This window comes from Maniola jurtina, chromosome 28 (assembly GCF_905333055.1).
Source record: "Maniola jurtina chromosome 28, ilManJurt1.1, whole genome shotgun sequence".
Lineage (NCBI taxonomy): Eukaryota > Metazoa > Arthropoda > Insecta > Lepidoptera > Nymphalidae > Maniola > Maniola jurtina.
This window is the reverse complement of record NC_060056.1, coordinates 4,662,902-4,687,132: the sequence shown is the minus strand read 5'-3', so window position 1 is coordinate 4,687,132 and position 24,231 is coordinate 4,662,902. Positions and strand designations below refer to the sequence as shown.

General features: G+C 37.6%; 1 protein-coding gene across 2 annotated transcripts; it reads right to left on the bottom strand.

Annotated features, from left to right (window-relative positions):
* Positions 1–1,899: 1,899 nt before the first annotated feature.
* LOC123879554 (piggyBac transposable element-derived protein 4-like) lies at positions 1,900–22,707 on the bottom strand. Of its 2 annotated transcripts, none has more exons than XM_045927322.1 (11): positions 22,671–22,707; positions 21,986–22,397; positions 21,048–21,157; positions 19,517–19,581; positions 19,363–19,431; positions 17,223–17,300; positions 5,443–5,520; positions 5,282–5,372; positions 4,717–4,820; positions 4,589–4,645; positions 1,900–4,513 (listed from the first exon to the last, which is right to left on the bottom strand). In XM_045927322.1, the coding sequence occupies exons 2-11, from the start codon at positions 22,298–22,300 to the stop codon at positions 2,745–2,747; spliced, it is 2,736 nt and encodes a 911-aa protein (XP_045783278.1). In that variant the 5' UTR covers positions 22,301–22,397; positions 22,671–22,707; the 3' UTR covers positions 1,900–2,744. The 2 variants fall into 2 exon arrangements, with proteins under 2 accessions (XP_045783278.1, XP_045783279.1); XM_045927323.1 differs by having other exon boundaries at positions 21,986–22,497; positions 22,671–22,706.
* Between the last annotated feature and the right edge of the window lie 1,524 nt (positions 22,708–24,231).

Here is a 24,231-nt window from a genome sequence, read left to right as displayed (position 1 = left end):
CCAGCAGAACACAGAAACCAGCCACTTCTAATAAAAAAACACTCCAAAAAGTCACAACACGCGCGCCAGCAAACGCCACCACAGACGAAGCCCTTTTAGCTGTTTTTTTTTTCTTCTTTAAATCTAGCTTTACTCTGATTAGCCAATGTCAAGTTTGTAGTTATTTTCAAGTTATTGAATCTATACAAGTATGGACTCCGTCTGCGCCGGCGCCCACCGACATACGCGCGGCGCCCCTTTAGAGCGCTTCTCAGTCATTTCCACCACCAAAAAACACCAACTAACACAAAAACCATCCACTCTTAACAAAAAAAAGACTCCAAACAAGCACAGCACGCGCGCCAGCAAACGCCATCACAGACGAAGTCCTTTTAGCTGTTTGCAATAAAGTTAGATTATTGATAAAGTAAAAATATGGTTATTTTTTTTTAATAACTGGTTTTACGGCTCTGGGTTCTAAGCACTTTTAAGCCAGGTAGTTTTTTTTTTCTCTCTCGTCTAGCTTTACAAAGATTAACCAATGTCAAGTTTGTAGTTATTTGTAGGTAACAAGTTAGTTAAACTATACAAGTATGGACCCCGTCTGTGCCGCCGATCACCGACATACACTCGGCACCCCCTTAGAGCGCTTTCCAGTCAGTTTTAACAAAAAAAAAAAAAACACCAAAAAAAAAAAAGTTGAAAAAAAAAAACAATAACCCGAATACGGAAAAAATGAGGCAACTTGAACCCGACTTGGTACAAGTAAAATAAACTAAAAAGAAAGAAACAAGATTGTGCTTAGTGCTATCGTCTTGATTGAGATTCAATACAAAGGCCGTGGTCGTGCGTTGTCGACAGCAAAAAGAAAATATTCTAATTTGGTAGACAAATAAAATTATTGGGAATGCCGTCAATCAAGGATAAGAAATACGCTGTAAAGGTAGGTAAAATCAATCGCGGCTTCTCAAGAGCGCCGTCCCATGTCAACCACTAGTAGTTGACATGGGCATTTCAGACCCACCTGCCCTTGTCAAGTGCTACTTGACACGGACATATCAACGGATGAATAAAAATATACACTTGTCTATACAAAAATATTTATTTATAGCACTTTGATTCTGTACAATAATCTGGCGCCGCCAGGCGTAATTGGTTTTAAACTTAGAGAGTCTAAGATTCACAAATACCAGTTCTCGGTCTAATTTGTAAGTGATACAATACAACTAGTCTAATATTCTTTCAAAGTTAACAAAAATCTTGGCAATAGCATCCACCAATAACTAGAAATATGAAAATTAGTGCAACAGTTCCCATTTACACAATGAAATCATTTTCGCTTATCAGATTTTTTGTTCTACATGCTATACAATACAACATTTACTTAAAAAATTACTATACATTAAAGTAAATTTAATGCCCTTTCCAAAAACGTGGCACACTAATTGTACATTGTAACGTACAAAAACTTAGGACCAACAATAAACAAAAAATTTATCACCAGATGTTGGGCGTAAAGGGTAGGTACACACTGAGTGCGTGATCCGGAAATTACTCTACTGTTCGTCACACACACAGTCACAATTACAGCCGGGCCGGTGACTTAAAAACTATCTTGAGGTGATTCTACAACAGATTTAAAAAAAATTCTTATATCCGGAATCGTGAAAATATTTTTTAATTTTTTTTTTTAGAGATTTACCTCGACCGTGAAAGTTAATTATGTTGGTGAGTAGTTTGGGTGGATATTATCGTAAAACTGTAGTATGACCATTAAAAAATTTTTTTTTTCAAAAAAAAGTACAAATTTATTAGTGGAAATATGTATTATCTATTAACGATACAGAACCACCAAAAAAAAAAAGTCTTTCTGTATAAAAAGTTTGTAAGAAATAATTTTTCACCCCAATAGGCAGGTGAAAAATTTAAAAAAAAAGTTGTTGTTAAAATTAAAGAATGGTAATGTAAATTAAGTTAAGTTAATAAAAAATATGAATTCTTTCTTCCAGCTGACAAAATAGAAAGGGGAGGAGGATGGTCTTCCCCTAAAATACAAGAAAACCTTCGGGCGCCAGCCAGCCGGATATAAATACGCTCGGATAGTCTTGCCGAAGCTTGAACTTTTAATCTCAAGGCAGGGATTTGGCCTACCTAGCCGTGGTCTCTCTGTTCGAGCCGACAAATGTAATATATTGGTGAATAAAATCAAAGAATTATATTTAGAATTTAAAATAAATTTATGAAGTTTCCAGAATTTTATCAGATGTTTTATCTACAAAAAAAAATACGAAAATATATAATAACGTCCCTTCGTTCTTCGCCTTATCTTAATTTATATATAGGATACTCATTACAAAAATTTAAAGTTAAAAAATACTTAGAGTAAACTGAGCCACATGGCCACTCACGAGATCATGACAATAAATTAAGAAAATTATCACAAATTGTCAAAACGGCGGAGCAAGGAGGGAAGAGCTGCAAGAAGAAAATTTTGGGTTAAAATTTTAATCATTTTCTTGTTGGAAAATGATTAATATTTTACTCCTAATGGCGAGAGAGGTTTAAATTTTCACTAAAAAGAGTTACATTTTGGAAAAATGACAACTGACATTCGAAAAGGTAAACAAAGAATTAGAGGTTATTTTAACAATTCTCTATAAGAATGCAATTAAAATGAGGAATGTAAGAATTACCGCATTACAAGTTGAAGCACAACACTGCCGTGCCCCTTCCAGGTTAGCCCGCCGCCATCTTAGACTGCATCATCACTTAATGTACCTATTGCTTGTGTGGTAAGCACTGTAGCATCCCTCAATGCATAAGTTGACGTCACAGGTGCCACACCTCCACACCGTCGTTCGGCGCACTTTGGCAGCGTGGCACAACTTGCATCGCTGCGCTCGCACATTTTTTAATGGCAAATGCATTTCTGGCGGCGTGGCTGGTTGCGCTGGTGGTCGCGCTGGTGGTCGAGGCACGGCTGTTGGTTTGTGCTTCTGCAGTATTTGATGTGCCAACTGCAATCGGAAATCCCTATTTCCGATTTGAGTGTGGTCGTGTGTATAGATTACGTACGCATTGTGTATCGAGACGTTCAAAAGTCGGCGGAAAAGTTTTTTGTACCAGACCATGTTGCGCACCCTCTCCACGGGGTAGGCGTGAAGCATTTGATCTTTATGATCTATGCCGCCCATGGAGAGGTTATAGTCCAAGACTACTTCAGGCTTGTACCTGAAGTAGCCGTACTTTTCTTTTCCGCCGACCTTGATGTCGTGATACGTAGAGAGCATGGCCACCACGTTCTTATCCATCCACACAACCACACTCAAATCTTTGGTTGTGCTAAAACAAACCTCTCCCGCCTTCATATTATTTTTATTCTTCCCTTTTAGGGACTCAGGGACAAAGTCCCTGTTCAGCCGAAGAGTGCCCATCGTATCGGTTTTGTATTTAGCCTTTAAAAGCCTTGACAAAAGAGGCGCGTTATAAAAATTATCCATAACCAGAGTATGGCCTCTATTGAACAAGGGTCTCATCAGAGTAAGTACAATTTGAGACGTGGCACTCCCCCGCTCATCCTCAACCTCACGGGTTACATCCGCTTCTTGTGGTGCGTCTTGCGGCGCGTGGACGTGCGCCTTGCCCGTATACACCTCCATGTTCCACAGATAGCCGGTTCTTGACTCGCACAATTCATAGCTCTTTATACCGACCCTAGCCCGTTTTGTGGCAATCAACTGTGCGAACGAGAGTCGCCCTTTCCATAAAAGGAGCGACTCGTCAATTGCCACATTTTGCTCAGGCAGGTATAAAGAGCTGAATTTTTGATTGAGATGCTCAATTACCGGCATGATTTTGTGGAGTTTGTTGGTATGAGCGGGCAAGGAGGTGTTGTCTACGAAGTGTAGACATCTTTTTAAAAGTAGGAAGCGGTTGTAACCCATGAGCTCCCCGAAATTCCCAACTCGGAGCTCTTCCAATTTGGGATACCAGTATTCCCGCTCAACATTGTTTACAACGAGAGATTGCAGCATAATAATACCAAAAAACGTCCAGATTTCGTCTTCTGTGGTGTCTTTCCACCGACTTAATCTGGAGCTGAGCTTTGAGGCATTATTAAGCTGCAATTGGCGCCCATATTTGTTGGTTTCGCGGACAATGTGAGCTACGATATTGGTATCCCAAATTTGTTCAAATATCTCCAAAGGAGTTAGCCCAGAGATATCAAAAGTTGGGCCAGAGGGCCCGATAAACTCTTCCCTAACTCCTTTGAAGTTATCAGCATTGCCCCGCCAATCAAAGTTAAGGAAGTCTTCGGACTCAGTCAGAGCCCGAAGACGAACATCATTTTCAGCGTCCAGTTCGTGCACCGCTTCCACAAGGCCAGGATCCTCGGAACCATCGAACTCCGTGGGGAATTCGAAGACGTTCCGCTGCCGCACTGAAATGTCGATGAGGTCATCGACGTCAGCGTCTTCGTCAATGTCGCTTCCAACGTTGTCGTCAATTTCCTCATCGACATTACCGTCGACTCCTGCAATTATATATTTTTTATTTACATAACAGAGGCAGCACATAAAACAATCAAATTTTAAATTTTGTAACTAACCGATCTCGTATGATGCGGCACTTCTTCCAGATCCTGGCATTGCTGAAGTGGTAGACTCTGAAACATTTTAAAAATGTTAGTTCAATGTCCATAACCACTTCAAAAAAACTTAAAAATATAATACTAACCAGGTGCAAATTCCAAAAACTCTATCTGGACCGCCACAGGGTTAACAGGCGCCTCCAATGCCGGAATTATCCCTGTGGACGGCGTGAATAGTAACTTCCGTTTCCTGTCAATAACAAGAAAGTAAACATGTATTTTGTTTCTCTAAAAAGTGTGACTCGTCCGACTGTGTCGATCATGAAATCTTGCTCTCCAAGTTAGAACATTACGGTGCAGTGTTTCAAAGGATTCATCAAGTTTATTGAAATCTTATTGGCAGAAAAGTATCCGAAAAGAAAATATTAACGGTACAGATTCTTCTGGCGCTTTTCCTTACTAATGGGTGTGCCCCAGGTCTCGATACCTATCTTTTATTTTTAATTTATATAAATGATCTTTCTTACTACGCTAGGGACATTTGTGAGATAGTGTTATTTGCTGACGACACTTCATTGATTTTCAAAACCGATATAAATAACGCTCTCTCCCAAATATTACAATGGTTTACAACCAATATATTATTAATTATTATATAATAACTATGTTATTATTATAATAACTTATTGTTTAATGCAAGAAAAAACTTACTTCGCTTGAGGCGGCGTTCCTAGTGAGGAAGTACTTTCTGGAGGAGTACAAGGTTGAAGTGTGCCCTCCTCCATTGGGATTTTCGGGATGCCTTAAAATAATAATAGTCATAAGTCTTACGAATTTTGTGTTAAACGAAGCACAATAATTAACTTTCTTACCTAACCCATGATCCATGGATGGCATGGAGTGATTATGGGGAGGCGAGCCCTCAATGATTTCGTCATCCTCGGCCGTTTCTGGAAGAAAGTACAATGTAAAGTACTGCGTGAGTTAAGGGTCTTATACGCTAAACATGCTCACGAATTACCTTTGTTTAACGTATTAAACAGAAATATTTTGAGAAACAAAAAATAGTGTAGCAAGTTTAAAAGGTTGATCTTCTTTGAGAGCCTTTCGGATTTGACGAAAATACCTTATTTATCCAAAGAAAAAATGAAACACATTGCTAAAATAACGAAAAATCAACCAAAACGCCTTGTAAAGTTCCCGTAAATATGATTTGTCTACTGCAGTAAACACGAAACAAAAATCCTTTTTACAAATGAAAGAAATTGAAGTAGAAGTGGCCTATCTTATTTGAGACTTTTGTGCTTTCATTATTTAATGAAAAACATTCAAGCGCTTCAAGTATTTCCACAAAAATTCTCCATACAAAATCGTATGGGGATTTGCGATACAAAATCTCACTGATATAACAGGAAGCGCACGAGCCGAATTTTCACTCTGCCGACGGCCTTCGAAGGGGGACTACGCTTCTCGCCGCCAGCTCTACTTTTACGCGGGAATCGTGAACTTCAAATCGTACACGCAAAAACAACAAGTAAAATATAGCAAGTTTAAAAAAAGTAGATTTAAGTCGATTAAATTAATTATTTGCTGAGACATATTTTGGCATTTAGTTATCGGTTGGTTTTTAGGATTCCGTCAAAAAACGGTTTCGTTATCTGTAAAATTTGCTATAATTTTAAAAACCCAAAATGGCCGCCGCTCCCATTTGTCATTTTCACACTATGGGTGTCGTTTTCAGCTTTTTAGGGGTGACAAAGAACGAATATCATATTATTTTTGAAATCCAAAATGGCCGCCGAAAAATTTTTACATTATGGGCCTCATATTCAAGGTTTTGGGGGTGTCTAAAAACGGATATATGCTATTATTCTTTAAATCCAAGATGGTTCTTTAAATCCAAGATGGCTATTGCACTAATTTGTTACTTTCAAAGTCAAAGTCAAAATCATTTATTTAAAGTAGGTACAATTGTACTCCTTTTGATGGTCGAAATTGTTAAATTTGTACGATATAGTGGTGATAATTAATTACGTAACTTATAACTAAAGCTACGAGGGTTCCGAACGCGCCCAAGTCTGAGAAGAGCCCACAACAAATTCAGCCTTTCGCATTATAGGTTACATTTCAAGGTTATCGGGGTGGTTGAGAACGAATATGGTATTATTTTTGAAATCCAAGATGGCCGCTGGGTCAATGTGACATTTTCATACTATGGGTGTAGTTTAATACAAATACAAATGATTAATTGTAGGATTGCAGGTACAATGATAGTGTTACAGAGTTATTAAGCACAACAATCCACCAACTAAATTATTAAGTACACCAACATCTACAATCCGCCATACAATGGGTATGGAAAATTTATTTTTCCCAAGTTTAACTGTTAGGTATTAGAATTTGTCAGGAATGTTATCACAATATTAAACACACACAACTATTAAATTAACATTAAATTATTAATTTCAAAACAAAATTGAGTTTTATTACAAAATCATCAGCAATATAAAAAACAGAGTGCAATTTACAACAGCACTCGGAGTTCCATGTTGTGAGTCGTGACGATAAAGGTCGTACTATTTTGCTGCCACTTTTTTCTATATATCTTACGTCTTTATTATAGTTAGGTAATTACTATCTATGCTTGCTCACTCCTGATTTTTTTACAAAAAAAAAATTATTATTATACTTATTACTTGCAAAACCTCAAAATTTCGTCCGCGTGGGTTGTATCCATTTGTGTCGGAGTCTCACTGCGCATGACGTAAGCTCGCTAGTGGCTGGATACTTGCCTACTTGGACATAGATACCTACGACCGAAATCGGCCGGCAGCGAATAGCCCCGTTAAAGCAAAATATAATTTCAGTCTACCCGTTATAGGCTCCGAAACAGTTATGAGGAAAGAAATTGTAACTGCCTTAGTCTTTTCTGAAATAAAGACAGTAGGTGCAGTGTAGAGTGCTGTGTGAGCAAGCGCAAAAACAGATTTGTGTGCGTATCATCAGACTTACCCGGTAAAGGCTCAGTGATGGTGGGAGGCTCGCCTCGTTGCCTCGCCATGCCCGCCACAGCTTCCGTTTCTGGGTTTAAGAAGTCAATGATAATTTACTAATACGAATGATGAATAATATGATAATCTACAAAACAAAAAAGTTTAGAACAGACCATGAACACGTTCCCACGGTTGGGGAATTTTGGCAGGTGGGGTAAGCGGCACCCGCTTTCCCTTTCTGAAAGAAAAACATAATTTTAAGGGTTTGAAATTTATAAAATTACTAGCTGATGCCCGCAGCTTCGCCCGCGTGGATTGGTCAGATCCCCTGCAGCATCAGGATTGAGGAGTTGGACTCCAAATTTTTTATGAAACAATGTCGCAAAGTTCCTCTATCGATTAAAAAAGAAATGACGCAAATCGGTTCAGAAATCTCGGAGATTTCGGTGTACATAGGTAGAAAAACACAACTCCCTTTTTAAAAGTCGGTTAAAAAAGTAGCCTATTTTACGCCCTGGTCAATCCTCTACTTGCCTGTGAAAGTCCCGTCAAAATCGGTTCAGCCGTTCCAAAGATTAGCCTTTTCAAACAGACAGACAGACAGACAGACAGACAGACAGACAAAAATTTTAAAAACGTGTGATTCAGTTATGGTATCGTTCAAATAACCATATGAGCTTAATATGAGGTAGTTATTTCGAAATTACAGACAGACACTCCAATTTTATTTATTAGTATATAGATTACAGACAGACACTCCAATTTTATTTATTAGTATATAGATTCATAAAATGTGTCAACTACCGGGTGACATAACTCGGTCCGGATATCCAGATCACGCTGTGTGCCCCAAGCCTTATACCATGCCAAACGTTACTTACGAGAAGTCTCTTTGAAATTCGCAATCCTTGCTTAATTAACCATATTTTGCTCATTTTATTTCTAATTCCGGTTGATTAATAGCTAATGTAACTTATTAATTTCGAATAATAAAATATAGTACAGTAAAAAAACATTAAAACTGAAGATAACATTCGATTTCACATTACCAAAACATTTTGGACGAACATTTCGGTGTCCGAAAACAGTTAAATGTTGTGTTCTATGGTGAAATCTTTTTAAAAACATATTAATTGTTTACTTACCTCGTTAATCTATATCTATACTAATAAATAAAATTGGAGTGTCTGTCTGTAATTTCGAAATAACTACCACATATTAAGGTCATAGGGTTATTTGAACGATACCATAATTCAATCACACGTTTTTAAAATTTTTGTCCGTCTGTCTGTCTGTCAGTCTGTTTGAAAAGGCTAATCTTCGGAACGGCTGGACCGATTTTAACGGGATTTTCACTTACAAGTAGAGGATTGACCAGGGTGTTACATAGGCTACTTTTTCAACAGACTTTCAAGAAGGGAGTTGTGTTTTTTTACCTATGTACACCAAAATCTCCGAAATTTCTGAACCGATTTGCGTCATTTCTTTTTTAATCGATAGAGGAACTTTACGACATTGTTTCATACAAAATTTGGATTCCAACTCCTCAATCCTGATGCTGCAGGGGATCTGACCAATCCACGCGGGCGAAGCTGCGGGCATCAGCTAGTAAACAATAATCTAGCGAAATTACTTTAAAAACAACACTTAAATCACAAAACACTTGACGCTCGACTGCGCATAATACTTGCGCATAATACTTACTGTCCATGTGAACTTGTACTGGAACTGTGTTTGTTTGAGGAAGTAACTGTTCGTTTGTCAATGACTGATCTGCTAGTGTCCAAACTTGCTTCAGCTTGAGAAGGCTCACACTGAAAGCAAAATATATCTAAACAGGGTATAACCAGAACGCTAGCAAACATGAAGACAGGTGATAGTACTGATCATTACTGATAAGATACCCATCATAAGAAAAAAACCGGAGGGGCAACGCACGCACAACAGACGGAAACGTTTAAGTGCGGAAACCAACCCAGAGAGAAGAAGAAGAAGAAGAAAAAAACCGGCCAAGTGCGAGTCAGACTCGATTCCAACATTGTGCATGATAAATCGAAAACTATTATAAATACCTAATTTAGATTCTCGGTTAAGGGACGTACCCTATAGGTTTCTTGATAGACAGACAGACAGACAGATGGACGGACGGATGGACAGACAGACAGACAGACAACAATTTGATCCTATAAGGGTTCCGTTTTTCCTTTTGAAAACCCAAACAGAACCCTAAAACTATGAAAAAAAACTGGCCAAGTGCGAGTCAGACTCGTGCACCAAGGGTTCCATACTTGAGTATTTTTTCTGACATTTTGCACAACGAATTAAAAACTATTATGCATAAAAATCTGTTTTAGAATGTACATGTAAAGCCCTTTCATATTATAATACCCCACTTGGTATAGTTATCTTACTTTGAAAATTGGAACATATTTTATGCACACAAACTTTACCCTTTATAATATTAGTGTGATGTGATGTGGTTTACTTTTGACATATAGAATATTATCGTTGGATCTTTAATTTGTCGGATTACAAGGTACTCTTTAGTAAAAAACGCCTGACTAGGGTCTTAGGCAGTACTCTATAATCCGACAAATTCGATAGTCCGACACTGCCCTGCAAAACATTTGTCGGATTACCGGGGGTCCACTGTAATTTGAATTTGAACTATGTAATCATCAGGAGAAAGCAAACATGGCATACATACATCAGTGTTACAAACACTAATTGTTTCCATAACTTCTGACTTAAGGGCTTTTTGTAATTCAGCAATTTCTTTGCTTAAAATTGTTTCAGTTTTCATTTGGTCACCGTCTTGTTCCATCTTAGTTTTTCGTTTGACTTATTATTCTAATTATTATATTTATTAGTTGTATCCCTGCGCTATTTCTGTAAAAAAACAAATACTTATTCAATTCTAATAATAATAATCAGTGTAGATAAGTCTTTAAGTACTATCTAAAACATTTTTTCAATGTGAACACAATACTTTCAGATATAAAACCATTTATTTTTCTGATATATAATATTCAGCGGGGCAATGCTGCCAGCTTGATGGGCACTTTTGGTCAAGCAGGGGTGGTCTTTTTGACGACTAGGTATAACTAATAGTAATTATAATTTATAATTATTAATGTTTACCTAATATTATTTTATATCTATGCCGGGGTGGGCTTTTTGATGACTAGGTATAACTAATAGTAATTATAATTTATAATTATTAATGTTTACCTAATATTATTTTATATCTATGCCGGGGTGGTCTTTTTGACGACTAGGTATAACTAATAGTAATTATAATTTATAATTATTAATGTTTACCTAATATTATTTTATATCTATGCCTGTGGTTTTCCGGATTTCCGTTAAAATATTCGGTTTCAATGTTACGCGGTCTTAAAAATTCACATATCTTTAAGAGCCCCTGTAATTTTATTTTTCTTCGTATTCTTCCTTTAGAGTTTAGATCTTGTCCCACGCCACGCTATGTGGGGTCGGCAACTCGGCACATGTTCCACCCGCTTGTCAACCAACGCATCCACCCCTTTTACACGCATATCCTCTTTCACGCAATCCATCCACCTTTTAATCACATGCATAACTCGGAATATCGAATACCTACTTCTGTTGGTCCCTTTTTTTGACTCCCGACCCAAAGTGTTATAAGTTTGACGTGTGTATCTGTCTGTGGCATCGTAGCTCCTAAACTAATGAACCGATTTTAATTTAGTTATTTTTGTTTGAAAGGTGGCTTGATCGAGTGTTCTTAGCTATGATCCAAGAAAATCGGTTCAGCCGTTTGAAAGTTATCAGCTCTTTTCTAGTTACTGTAACCATTACTTGTCGGGGGTGATATAAATTTTTAATTTACACTTGTAACCTCTTATCGGAGAATTTTGCATAACATCTGCACCATTCCTATATGTTAACATCGATTTTGGACGCTTCAAAATCTCCTGTATATGATGTTCACTGGCCACTGCGATTTCCTGGGACAAGAATATCTCTATAGTTTTATTTACGACTATTTATTTCTAGCTGTTTTTTTTTTTCTCTCGTCTGGCTTTACACTGATTAGCCAATGTCAAGTTTGTAGTTATTTACAAGTTAGGGAAACTATATATGTATAAGTATGGACTTCGTCTGTGCCGGCGGCGCCGACATACGCGCGGCACCCCTTTAGAGCGCTTCCCAGTCAGTTCCACCAGCAATAAACACCAGCAGAACACAGAAACCAGCCACTTCTAATAAAAAAACACTCCAAAAAGTCACAACACGCGCGCCAGCAAACGCCACCACAGACGAAGCCCTTTTAGCTGTTTTTTTTTTCTTCTTTAAATCTAGCTTTACTCTGATTAGCCAATGTCAAGTTTGTAGTTATTTTCAAGTTATTGAATCTATACAAGTATGGACTCCGTCTGCGCCGGCGCCCACCGACATACGCGCGGCGCCCCTTTAGAGCGCTTCTCAGTCATTTCCACCACCAAAAAACACCAACTAACACAAAAACCATCCACTCTTAACAAAAAAAAGACTCCAAACAAGCACAGCACGCGCGCCAGCAAACGCCATCACAGACGAAGTCCTTTTAGCTGTTTGCAATAAAGTTAGATTATTGATAAAGTAAAAATATGGTTATTTTTTTTTAATAACTGGTTTTACGGCTCTGGGTTCTAAGCACTTTTAAGCCAGGTAGTTTTTTTTTTCTCTCTCGTCTAGCTTTACAAAGATTAACCAATGTCAAGTTTGTAGTTATTTGTAGGTAACAAGTTAGTTAAACTATACAAGTATGGACCCCGTCTGTGCCGCCGATCACCGACATACACTCGGCACCCCCTTAGAGCGCTTTCCAGTCAGTTTTAACAAAAAAAAAAAAAACACCAAAAAAAAAAAAGTTGAAAAAAAAAAACAATAACCCGAATACGGAAAAAATGAGGCAACTTGAACCCGACTTGGTACAAGTAAAATAAACTAAAAAGAAAGAAACAAGATTGTGCTTAGTGCTATCGTCTTGATTGAGATTCAATACAAAGGCCGTGGTCGTGCGTTGTCGACAGCAAAAAGAAAATATTCTAATTTGGTAGACAAATAAAATTATTGGGAATGCCGTCAATCAAGGATAAGAAATACGCTGTAAAGGTAGGTAAAATCAATCGCGGCTTCTCAAGAGCGCCGTCCCATGTCAACCACTAGTAGTTGACATGGGCATTTCAGACCCACCTGCCCTTGTCAAGTGCTACTTGACACGGACATATCAACGGATGAATAAAAATATACACTTGTCTATACAAAAATATTTATTTATAGCACTTTGATTCTGTACAATAATCTGGCGCCGCCAGGCGTAATTGGTTTTAAACTTAGAGAGTCTAAGATTCACAAATACCAGTTCTCGGTCTAATTTGTAAGTGATACAATACAACTAGTCTAATATTCTTTCAAAGTTAACAAAAATCTTGGCAATAGCATCCACCAATAACTAGAAATATGAAAATTAGTGCAACAGTTCCCATTTACACAATGAAATCATTTTCGCTTATCAGATTTTTTGTTCTACATGCTATACAATACAACATTTACTTAAAAAATTACTATACATTAAAGTAAATTTAATGCCCTTTCCAAAAACGTGGCACACTAATTGTACATTGTAACGTACAAAAACTTAGGACCAACAATAAACAAAAAATTTATCACCAGATGTTGGGCGTAAAGGGTAGGTACACACTGAGTGCGTGATCCGGAAATTACTCTACTGTTCGTCACACACACAGTCACAATTACAGCCGGGCCGGTGACTTAAAAACTATCTTGAGGTGATTCTACAACAGATTTAAAAAAAATTCTTATATCCGGAATCGTGAAAATATTTTTTAATTTTTTTTTTTAGAGATTTACCTCGACCGTGAAAGTTAATTATGTTGGTGAGTAGTTTGGGTGGATATTATCGTAAAACTGTAGTATGACCATTAAAAAATTTTTTTTTTCAAAAAAAAGTACAAATTTATTAGTGGAAATATGTATTATCTATTAACGATACAGAACCACCAAAAAAAAAAAGTCTTTCTGTATAAAAAGTTTGTAAGAAATAATTTTTCACCCCAATAGGCAGGTGAAAAATTTAAAAAAAAAGTTGTTGTTAAAATTAAAGAATGGTAATGTAAATTAAGTTAAGTTAATAAAAAATATGAATTCTTTCTTCCAGCTGACAAAATAGAAAGGGGAGGAGGATGGTCTTCCCCTAAAATACAAGAAAACCTTCGGGCGCCAGCCAGCCGGATATAAATACGCTCGGATAGTCTTGCCGAAGCTTGAACTTTTAATCTCAAGGCAGGGATTTGGCCTACCTAGCCGTGGTCTCTCTGTTCGAGCCGACAAATGTAATATATTGGTGAATAAAATCAAAGAATTATATTTAGAATTTAAAATAAATTTATGAAGTTTCCAGAATTTTATCAGATGTTTTATCTACAAAAAAAAATACGAAAATATATAATAACGTCCCTTCGTTCTTCGCCTTATCTTAATTTATATATAGGATACTCATTACAAAAATTTAAAGTTAAAAAATACTTAGAGTAAACTGAGCCACATGGCCACTCACGAGATCATGACAATAAATTAAGAAAATTATCACAAATTGTCAAAACGGCGGAGCAAGGAGGGAAGAGCTGCAAGAAGAAAATTTTGGGTTAAAATTTTAATCATTTTCTTGTTGGAAAATGATTAATATTTTACTCCTAATGGCGAGAGAGGTTTAAATTTTCACTAAAAAGAGTTACATTTTGGAAAAATGACAACTGACATTCGAAAAGGTAAACAAAGAATTAGAGGTTATTTTAACAATTCTCTATAAGAATGCAATTAAAATGAGGAATGTAAGAATTACCGCATTACAAGTTGAAGCACAACACTGCCGTGCCCCTTCCAGGTTAGCCCGCCGCCATCTTAGACTGCATCATCACTTAATGTACCTATTGCTTGTGTGGTAAGCACTGTAGCATCCCTCAATGCATAAGTTGACGTCACAGGTGCCACACCTCCACACCGTCGTTCGGCGCACTTTGGCAGCGTGGCACAACTTGCATCGCTGCGCTCGCACATTTTTTAATGGCAAATGCATTTCTGGCGGCGTGGCTGGTTGCGCTGGTGGTCGCGCTGGTGGTCGAGGCACGGCTGTTGGTTTGTGCTTCTGCAGTATTTGATGTGCCAACTGCAATCGGAAATCCCTATTTCCGATTTGAGTGTGGTCGTGTGTATAGATTACGTACGCATTGTGTATCGAGACGTTCAAAAGTCGGCGGAAAAGTTTTTTGTACCAGACCATGTTGCGCACCCTCTCCACGGGGTAGGCGTGAAGCATTTGATCTTTATGATCTATGCCGCCCATGGAGAGGTTATAGTCCAAGACTACTTCAGGCTTGTACCTGAAGTAGCCGTACTTTTCTTTTCCGCCGACCTTGATGTCGTGATACGTAGAGAGCATGGCCACCACGTTCTTATCCATCCACACAACCACACTCAAATCTTTGGTTGTGCTAAAACAAACCTCTCCCGCCTTCATATTATTTTTATTCTTCCCTTTTAGGGACTCAGGGACAAAGTCCCTGTTCAGCCGAAGAGTGCCCATCGTATCGGTTTTGTATTTAGCCTTTAAAAGCCTTGACAAAAGAGGCGCGTTATAAAAATTATCCATAACCAGAGTATGGCCTCTATTGAACAAGGGTCTCATCAGAGTAAGTACAATTTGAGACGTGGCACTCCCCCGCTCATCCTCAACCTCACGGGTTACATCCGCTTCTTGTGGTGCGTCTTGCGGCGCGTGGACGTGCGCCTTGCCCGTATACACCTCCATGTTCCACAGATAGCCGGTTCTTGACTCGCACAATTCATAGCTCTTTATACCGACCCTAGCCCGTTTTGTGGCAATCAACTGTGCGAACGAGAGTCGCCCTTTCCATAAAAGGAGCGACTCGTCAATTGCCACATTTTGCTCAGGCAGGTATAAAGAGCTGAATTTTTGATTGAGATGCTCAATTACCGGCATGATTTTGTGGAGTTTGTTGGTATGAGCGGGCAAGGAGGTGTTGTCTACGAAGTGTAGACATCTTTTTAAAAGTAGGAAGCGGTTGTAACCCATGAGCTCCCCGAAATTCCCAACTCGGAGCTCTTCCAATTTGGGATACCAGTATTCCCGCTCAACATTGTTTACAACGAGAGATTGCAGCATAATAATACCAAAAAACGTCCAGATTTCGTCTTCTGTGGTGTCTTTCCACCGACTTAATCTGGAGCTGAGCTTTGAGGCATTATTAAGCTGCAATTGGCGCCCATATTTGTTGGTTTCGCGGACAATGTGAGCTACGATATTGGTATCCCAAATTTGTTCAAATATCTCCAAAGGAGTTAGCCCAGAGATATCAAAAGTTGGGCCAGAGGGCCCGATAAACTCTTCCCTAACTCCTTTGAAGTTATCAGCATTGCCCCGCCAATCAAAGTTAAGGAAGTCTTCGGACTCAGTCAGAGCCCGAAGACGAACATCATTTTCAGCGTCCAGTTCGTGCACCGCTTCCACAAGGCCAGGATCCTCGGAACCATCGAACTCCGTGGGGAATTCGAAGACGTTCCGCTGCCGCACTGAAATGTCGATGAGGTCATCGACGTCAGCGTCTTCGTCAATGTCGCTTCCAACGTTGTCGTCAATTTCCTCATCGACATTACCGTCGACTCCTGCAATTATATATTTTTTATTTACATAACAGAGGCAGCACATAAAACAATCAAATTTTAAATTTTGTAACTAACCGATCTCGTATGATGCGGCACTTCTTCCAGATCCTGGCATTGCTGAAGTGGTAGACTCTGAAACATTTTAAAAATGTTAGTTCAATGTCCATAACCACTTCAAAAAAACTTAAAAATATAATACTAACCAGGTGCAAATTCCAAAAACTCTATCTGGACCGCCACAGGGTTAACAGGCGCCTCCAATGCCGGAATTATCCCTGTGGACGGCGTGAATAGTAACTTCCGTTTCCTGTCAATAACAAGAAAGTAAACATGTATTTTGTTTCTCTAAAAAGTGTGACTCGTCCGACTGTGTCGATCATGAAATCTTGCTCTCCAAGTTAGAACATTACGGTGCAGTGTTTCAAAGGATTCATCAAGTTTATTGAAATCTTATTGGCAGAAAAGTATCCGAAAAGAAAATATTAACGGTACAGATTCTTCTGGCGCTTTTCCTTACTAATGGGTGTGCCCCAGGTCTCGATACCTATCTTTTATTTTTAATTTATATAAATGATCTTTCTTACTACGCTAGGGACATTTGTGAGATAGTGTTATTTGCTGACGACACTTCATTGATTTTCAAAACCGATATAAATAACGCTCTCTCCCAAATATTACAATGGTTTACAACCAATATATTATTAATTATTATATAATAACTATGTTATTATTATAATAACTTATTGTTTAATGCAAGAAAAAACTTACTTCGCTTGAGGCGGCGTTCCTAGTGAGGAAGTACTTTCTGGAGGAGTACAAGGTTGAAGTGTGCCCTCCTCCATTGGGATTTTCGGGATGCCTTAAAATAATAATAGTCATAAGTCTTACGAATTTTGTGTTAAACGAAGCACAATAATTAACTTTCTTACCTAACCCATGATCCATGGATGGCATGGAGTGATTATGGGGAGGCGAGCCCTCAATGATTTCGTCATCCTCGGCCGTTTCTGGAAGAAAGTACAATGTAAAGTACTGCGTGAGTTAAGGGTCTTATACGCTAAACATGCTCACGAATTACCTTTGTTTAACGTATTAAACAGAAATATTTTGAGAAACAAAAAATAGTGTAGCAAGTTTAAAAGGTTGATCTTCTTTGAGAGCCTTTCGGATTTGACGAAAATACCTTATTTATCCAAAGAAAAAATGAAACACATTGCTAAAATAACGAAAAATCAACCAAAACGCCTTGTAAAGTTCCCGTAAATATGATTTGTCTACTGCAGTAAACACGAAACAAAAATCCTTTTTACAAATGAAAGAAATTGAAGTAGAAGTGGCCTATCTTATTTGAGACTTTTGTGCTTTCATTATTTAATGAAAAACATTCAAGCGCTTCAAGTATTTCCACAAAAATTCTCCATACAAAATCGTATGGGGATTTGCGATACAAAATCTCACTGATATAACAGGAAGCGCACGAGCCGAATTTTCACTCTGCCGACGGCCTTCGAAGGGGGACTACGCTTCTCGCCGCCAGCTCTACTTTTACGCGGGAATCGTGAACTTCAAATCGTACACGCAAAAACAACAAGTAAAATATAGCAAGTTTAAAAAAAGTAGATTTAAGTCGATTAAATTAATTATTTGCTGAGACATATTTTGGCATTTAGTTATCGGTTGGTTTTTAGGATTCCGTCAAAAAACGGTTTCGTTATCTGTAAAATTTGCTATAATTTTAAAAACCCAAAATGGCCGCCGCTCCCATTTGTCATTTTCACACTATGGGTGTCGTTTTCAGCTTTTTAGGGGTGACAAAGAACGAATATCATATTATTTTTGAAATCCAAAATGGCCGCCGAAAAATTTTTACATTATGGGCCTCATATTCAAGGTTTTGGGGGTGTCTAAAAACGGATATATGCTATTATTCTTTAAATCCAAGATGGTTCTTTAAATCCAAGATGGCTATTGCACTAATTTGTTACTTTCAAAGTCAAAGTCAAAATCATTTATTTAAAGTAGGTACAATTGTACTCCTTTTGATGGTCGAAATTGTTAAATTTGTACGATATAGTGGTGATAATTAATTACGTAACTTATAACTAAAGCTACGAGGGTTCCGAACGCGCCCAAGTCTGAGAAGAGCCCACAACAAATTCAGCCTTTCGCATTATAGGTTACATTTCAAGGTTATCGGGGTGGTTGAGAACGAATATGGTATTATTTTTGAAATCCAAGATGGCCGCTGGGTCAATGTGACATTTTCATACTATGGGTGTAGTTTAATACAAATACAAATGATTAATTGTAGGATTGCAGGTACAATGATAGTGTTACAGAGTTATTAAGCACAACAATCCACCAACTAAATTATTAAGTACACCAACATCTACAATCCGCCATACAATGGGTATGGAAAATTTATTTTTCCCAAGTTTAACTGTTAGGTATTAGAATTTGTCAGGAATGTTATCACAATATTAAACACACACAACTATTAAATTAACATTAAATTATTAATTTCAAAACAAAATTGAGTTTTATTACAAAATCATCAGCAATATAAAAAACAGAGTGCAATTTACAACAGCACTCGGAGTTCCATGTTGTGAGTCGTGACGATAAAGGTCGTACTATTTTGCTGCCACTTTTTTCTATATATCTTACGTCTTTATTATAGTTAGGTAATTACTATCTATGCTTGCTCACTCCTGATTTTTTTACAAAAAAAAAATTATTATTATACTTATTACTTGCAAAACCTCAAAATTTCGTCCGCGTGGGTTGTATCCATTTGTGTCGGAGTCTCACTGCGCATGACGTAAGCTCGCTAGTGGCTGGATACTTGCCTACTTGGACATAGATACCTACGACCGAAATCGGCCGGCAGCGAATAGCCCCGTTAAAGCAAAATATAATTTCAGTCTACCCGTTATAGGCTCCGAAACAGTTATGAGGAAAGAAATTGTAACTGCCTTAGTCTTTTCTGAAATAAAGACAGTAGGTGCAGTGTAGAGTGCTGTGTGAGCAAGCGCAAAAACAGATTTGTGTGCGTATCATCAGACTTACCCGGTAAAGGCTCAGTGATGGTGGGAGGCTCGCCTCGTTGCCTCGCCATGCCCGCCACAGCTTCCGTTTCTGGGTTTAAGAAGTCAATGATAATTTACTAATACGAATGATGAATAATATGATAATCTACAAAACAAAAAAGTTTAGAACAGACCATGAACACGTTCCCACGGTTGGGGAATTTTGGCAGGTGGGGTAAGCGGCACCCGCTTTCCCTTTCTGAAAGAAAAACATAATTTTAAGGGTTTGAAATTTATAAAATTACTAGCTGATGCCCGCAGCTTCGCCCGCGTGGATTGGTCAGATCCCCTGCAGCATCAGGATTGAGGAGTTGGACTCCAAATTTTTTATGAAACAATGTCGCAAAGTTCCTCTATCGATTAAAAAAGAAATGACGCAAATCGGTTCAGAAATCTCGGAGATTTCGGTGTACATAGGTAGAAAAACACAACTCCCTTTTTAAAAGTCGGTTAAAAAAGTAGCCTATTTTACGCCCTGGTCAATCCTCTACTTGCCTGTGAAAGTCCCGTCAAAATCGGTTCAGCCGTTCCAAAGATTAGCCTTTTCAAACAGACAGACAGACAGACAGACAGACAGACAGACAAAAATTTTAAAAACGTGTGATTCAGTTATGGTATCGTTCAAATAACCATATGAGCTTAATATGAGGTAGTTATTTCGAAATTACAGACAGACACTCCAATTTTATTTATTAGTATATAGATTACAGACAGACACTCCAATTTTATTTATTAGTATATAGATTCATAAAATGTGTCAACTACCGGGTGACATAACTCGGTCCGGATATCCAGATCACGCTGTGTGCCCCAAGCCTTATACCATGCCAAACGTTACTTACGAGAAGTCTCTTTGAAATTCGCAATCCTTGCTTAATTAACCATATTTTGCTCATTTTATTTCTAATTCCGGTTGATTAATAGCTAATGTAACTTATTAATTTCGAATAATAAAATATAGTACAGTAAAAAAACATTAAAACTGAAGATAACATTCGATTTCACATTACCAAAACATTTTGGACGAACATTTCGGTGTCCGAAAACAGTTAAATGTTGTGTTCTATGGTGAAATCTTTTTAAAAACATATTAATTGTTTACTTACCTCGTTAATCTATATCTATACTAATAAATAAAATTGGAGTGTCTGTCTGTAATTTCGAAATAACTACCACATATTAAGGTCATAGGGTTATTTGAACGATACCATAATTCAATCACACGTTTTTAAAATTTTTGTCCGTCTGTCTGTCTGTCAGTCTGTTTGAAAAGGCTAATCTTCGGAACGGCTGGACCGATTTTAACGGGATTTTCACTTACAAGTAGAGGATTGACCAGGGTGTTACATAGGCTACTTTTTCAACAGACTTTCAAGAAGGGAGTTGTGTTTTTTTACCTATGTACACCAAAATCTCCGAAATTTCTGAACCGATTTGCGTCATTTCTTTTTTAATCGATAGAGGAACTTTACGACATTGTTTCATACAAAATTTGGATTCCAACTCCTCAATCCTGATGCTGCAGGGGATCTGACCAATCCACGCGGGCGAAGCTGCGGGCATCAGCTAGTAAACAATAATCTAGCGAAATTACTTTAAAAACAACACTTAAATCACAAAACACTTGACGCTCGACTGCGCATAATACTTGCGCATAATACTTACTGTCCATGTGAACTTGTACTGGAACTGTGTTTGTTTGAGGAAGTAACTGTTCGTTTGTCAATGACTGATCTGCTAGTGTCCAAACTTGCTTCAGCTTGAGAAGGCTCACACTGAAAGCAAAATATATCTAAACAGGGTATAACCAGAACGCTAGCAAACATGAAGACAGGTGATAGTACTGATCATTACTGATAAGATACCCATCATAAGAAAAAAACCGGAGGGGCAACGCACGCACAACAGACGGAAACGTTTAAGTGCGGAAACCAACCCAGAGAGAAGAAGAAGAAGAAGAAAAAAACCGGCCAAGTGCGAGTCAGACTCGATTCCAACATTGTGCATGATAAATCGAAAACTATTATAAATACCTAATTTAGATTCTCGGTTAAGGGACGTACCCTATAGGTTTCTTGATAGACAGACAGACAGACAGATGGACGGACGGATGGACAGACAGACAGACAGACAACAATTTGATCCTATAAGGGTTCCGTTTTTCCTTTTGAAAACCCAAACAGAACCCTAAAACTATGAAAAAAAACTGGCCAAGTGCGAGTCAGACTCGTGCACCAAGGGTTCCATACTTGAGTATTTTTTCTGACATTTTGCACAACGAATTAAAAACTATTATGCATAAAAATCTGTTTTAGAATGTACATGTAAAGCCCTTTCATATTATAATACCCCACTTGGTATAGTTATCTTACTTTGAAAATTGGAACATATTTTAGTTATTATTTTTTGCCTTTCATGTTTGTAAGTCAACAAGAAGTACCCTATAGGTTTTCTTGACAGACACGACAGATGGACAGACGGACGGATGGACAGACAGAAAGACAGACAGACAACAAAGTGATCCTATAAGGGTTACATTTTTTCTTTTGAGGGTACGGATCCCTAAAAAAGTGTATGACCTAGTTAAAAAATAGGAAACTTACTTTTATATGTGTCTTTATAATACTTCCCATCCGCTCAATTTCACAAACAGTTGTTTCCATATCTTCTGATTTAAGAGCTTTTTGATACATAGCAATTTCTTTGCTTAGAACAGTTTCAATGTTAATCGGCATTATATTGACAGTTTGTTGGTCTACCTCTGCAGTATCCAAGGGTACACTAGTGTTAAATAAATCTTCTTTGGATACAATGTTCTTGGACAGATTACTATCACCGCATGTCTCTGGGTCATCTAAAATTTCCTTTTTAGGTTCTAAGAGGTAGTTGGCATTGGTAGCTTGATTGGCTTGATCCATCTTGGATTTTGTTCAAATTATTCTTAAAATGTTTGTCCCAATTATTCAGTTAAGTAATTATAGCTATTAGTACTTAGTAGGTGCTCTGTTGGTCTATCTGTAAAATGAATTCTAAACTAATACCACAAAAACATGCCACCCTTCTGCCATATCAGCTATGCTTCTGCTCATATGAAGAATAGATGCTGTAATCTTTCCTATTAAACCGAGACAAGAATATTATATTTACCATGTGAAAAACACTTACTTAAAATTTTGTTATTACAATATACTATCCAATTCATACTTTTTTTTAGTTATTGAATTAATTCACCTCATTGAGGTTATTCCTAAATCACAATAATTATTATTAGTATTTTGAAAAAATTACCTCAAAGCTCTGTAGTGTCCAATACGTTGTATGCATAGAGTAGGATTATATTAGGGTAGTTGTATGTATGTTGTTGGGATGAATTGATTAACCTCTCTCTTCTGTTAAAAGTATTAAAAATAAATCCGCGTTATCTGTGTGAAATGGCGTCACCTGCGCGTGGGAACTGTGAAATTCAAATGGACGTACGTTAGCATTTAGCAACGCTTGGTACAAAGAGTATATTTTTTTTTTTTCTCTCTCGTCTGGCTTTTACAATGATTAGCCAATGTCAAGTTTGTAGTTATTTTTAACAAGTTAGCTAAACTATACAAGTATGGGCCCCGTCTGTGCCGGCGCTCGCCGACATACGCACGGCACCCCCTTAGAGCGCTTTCCAGTCAGTTTTAACAAAAAAAAACACTCCAAAAAAACTCAAAACTCCAAAAAGTCACAACACGCGCGCCAGCAAACGCCACCACAGACGAAGTCCCAAAGAGTATATAAACATTACGTTCTACGCTTGGTACTTTGAACGAAATGAATGACTGTTTATTGTTCGTTATATTTTATCTGTCTATATTATAACTTAAACTTTAAACTCTATCTAAATAGAAATAAAGCTTAAAATCCAATAAGAGAAGGCAAGGTAGCATAGACATGGACGACATGGATCCGGACACCAAATACTACCAACCTATGAGATACCTATCAAATGTCAGTGCCACCAACATGGAGACCTTAATCCAATGCCACCAACCGCCAACCGCCAGTCAGAAAAATGAGATAATCTACCTACTCTTTGGGGTCAATGGAAGCATTTTTCCAACTGTCTTTCTGGCTCTGGGTTCTAGATTTTTTGTGCCTTATAGACAAGATTTTTTTTCCAGGGTTCTCAAAGACGAGGAAAAGTAATAACACAGAAGTATGGTCAAATGCGTCCAATTAGTGTAGGGCCATGAAACATACTTTTCAAATTTCAATGACACTAGTGGTCTCTAAAATAATTATTTGCCTAATGTTTATAAAGCGCTAACTACAAAGTTAGTCATGGTACTAAAACACTGCACCCTTTATAGGCAAAAGCAATTATTTACACAAACATTCATGTATAACCCAGCTATAGGTACCTATTTACCGACTCTATGTTCTTGGTACTATATACTATTGTGGTTATGTATATCGAAACCAATAGTCACTAGGGTTGTGTAAGAATAATAATGTATGATTATATTGCCTTTTGTTGAAATTGAGGCTATTTGGTGCATAATTTTTATGACGTTATCATTCGAGCCATGATCAAATAGGCTACCTAATATTTTTGCGGGAGCTACCATTGCTATAGAGCGTTTTCAGTTCAAGTACCTATTTAACTACCTATGTAGTATTTTTCTGATGATTTTAGTAAGTTTTCGGTTTAAGAAAATTGCACCTAAAATTAGTAGGTAACTACCTAGTTAGTACCTACCTATATTTTCAATGATAGGTACCTATATTTTTTTACACGTATTTACACGTTGTCAGAAGCGTGAAAGAGATGTAAAAGATGAGTAAACAATACATTATACATGCAAAGAGCAAA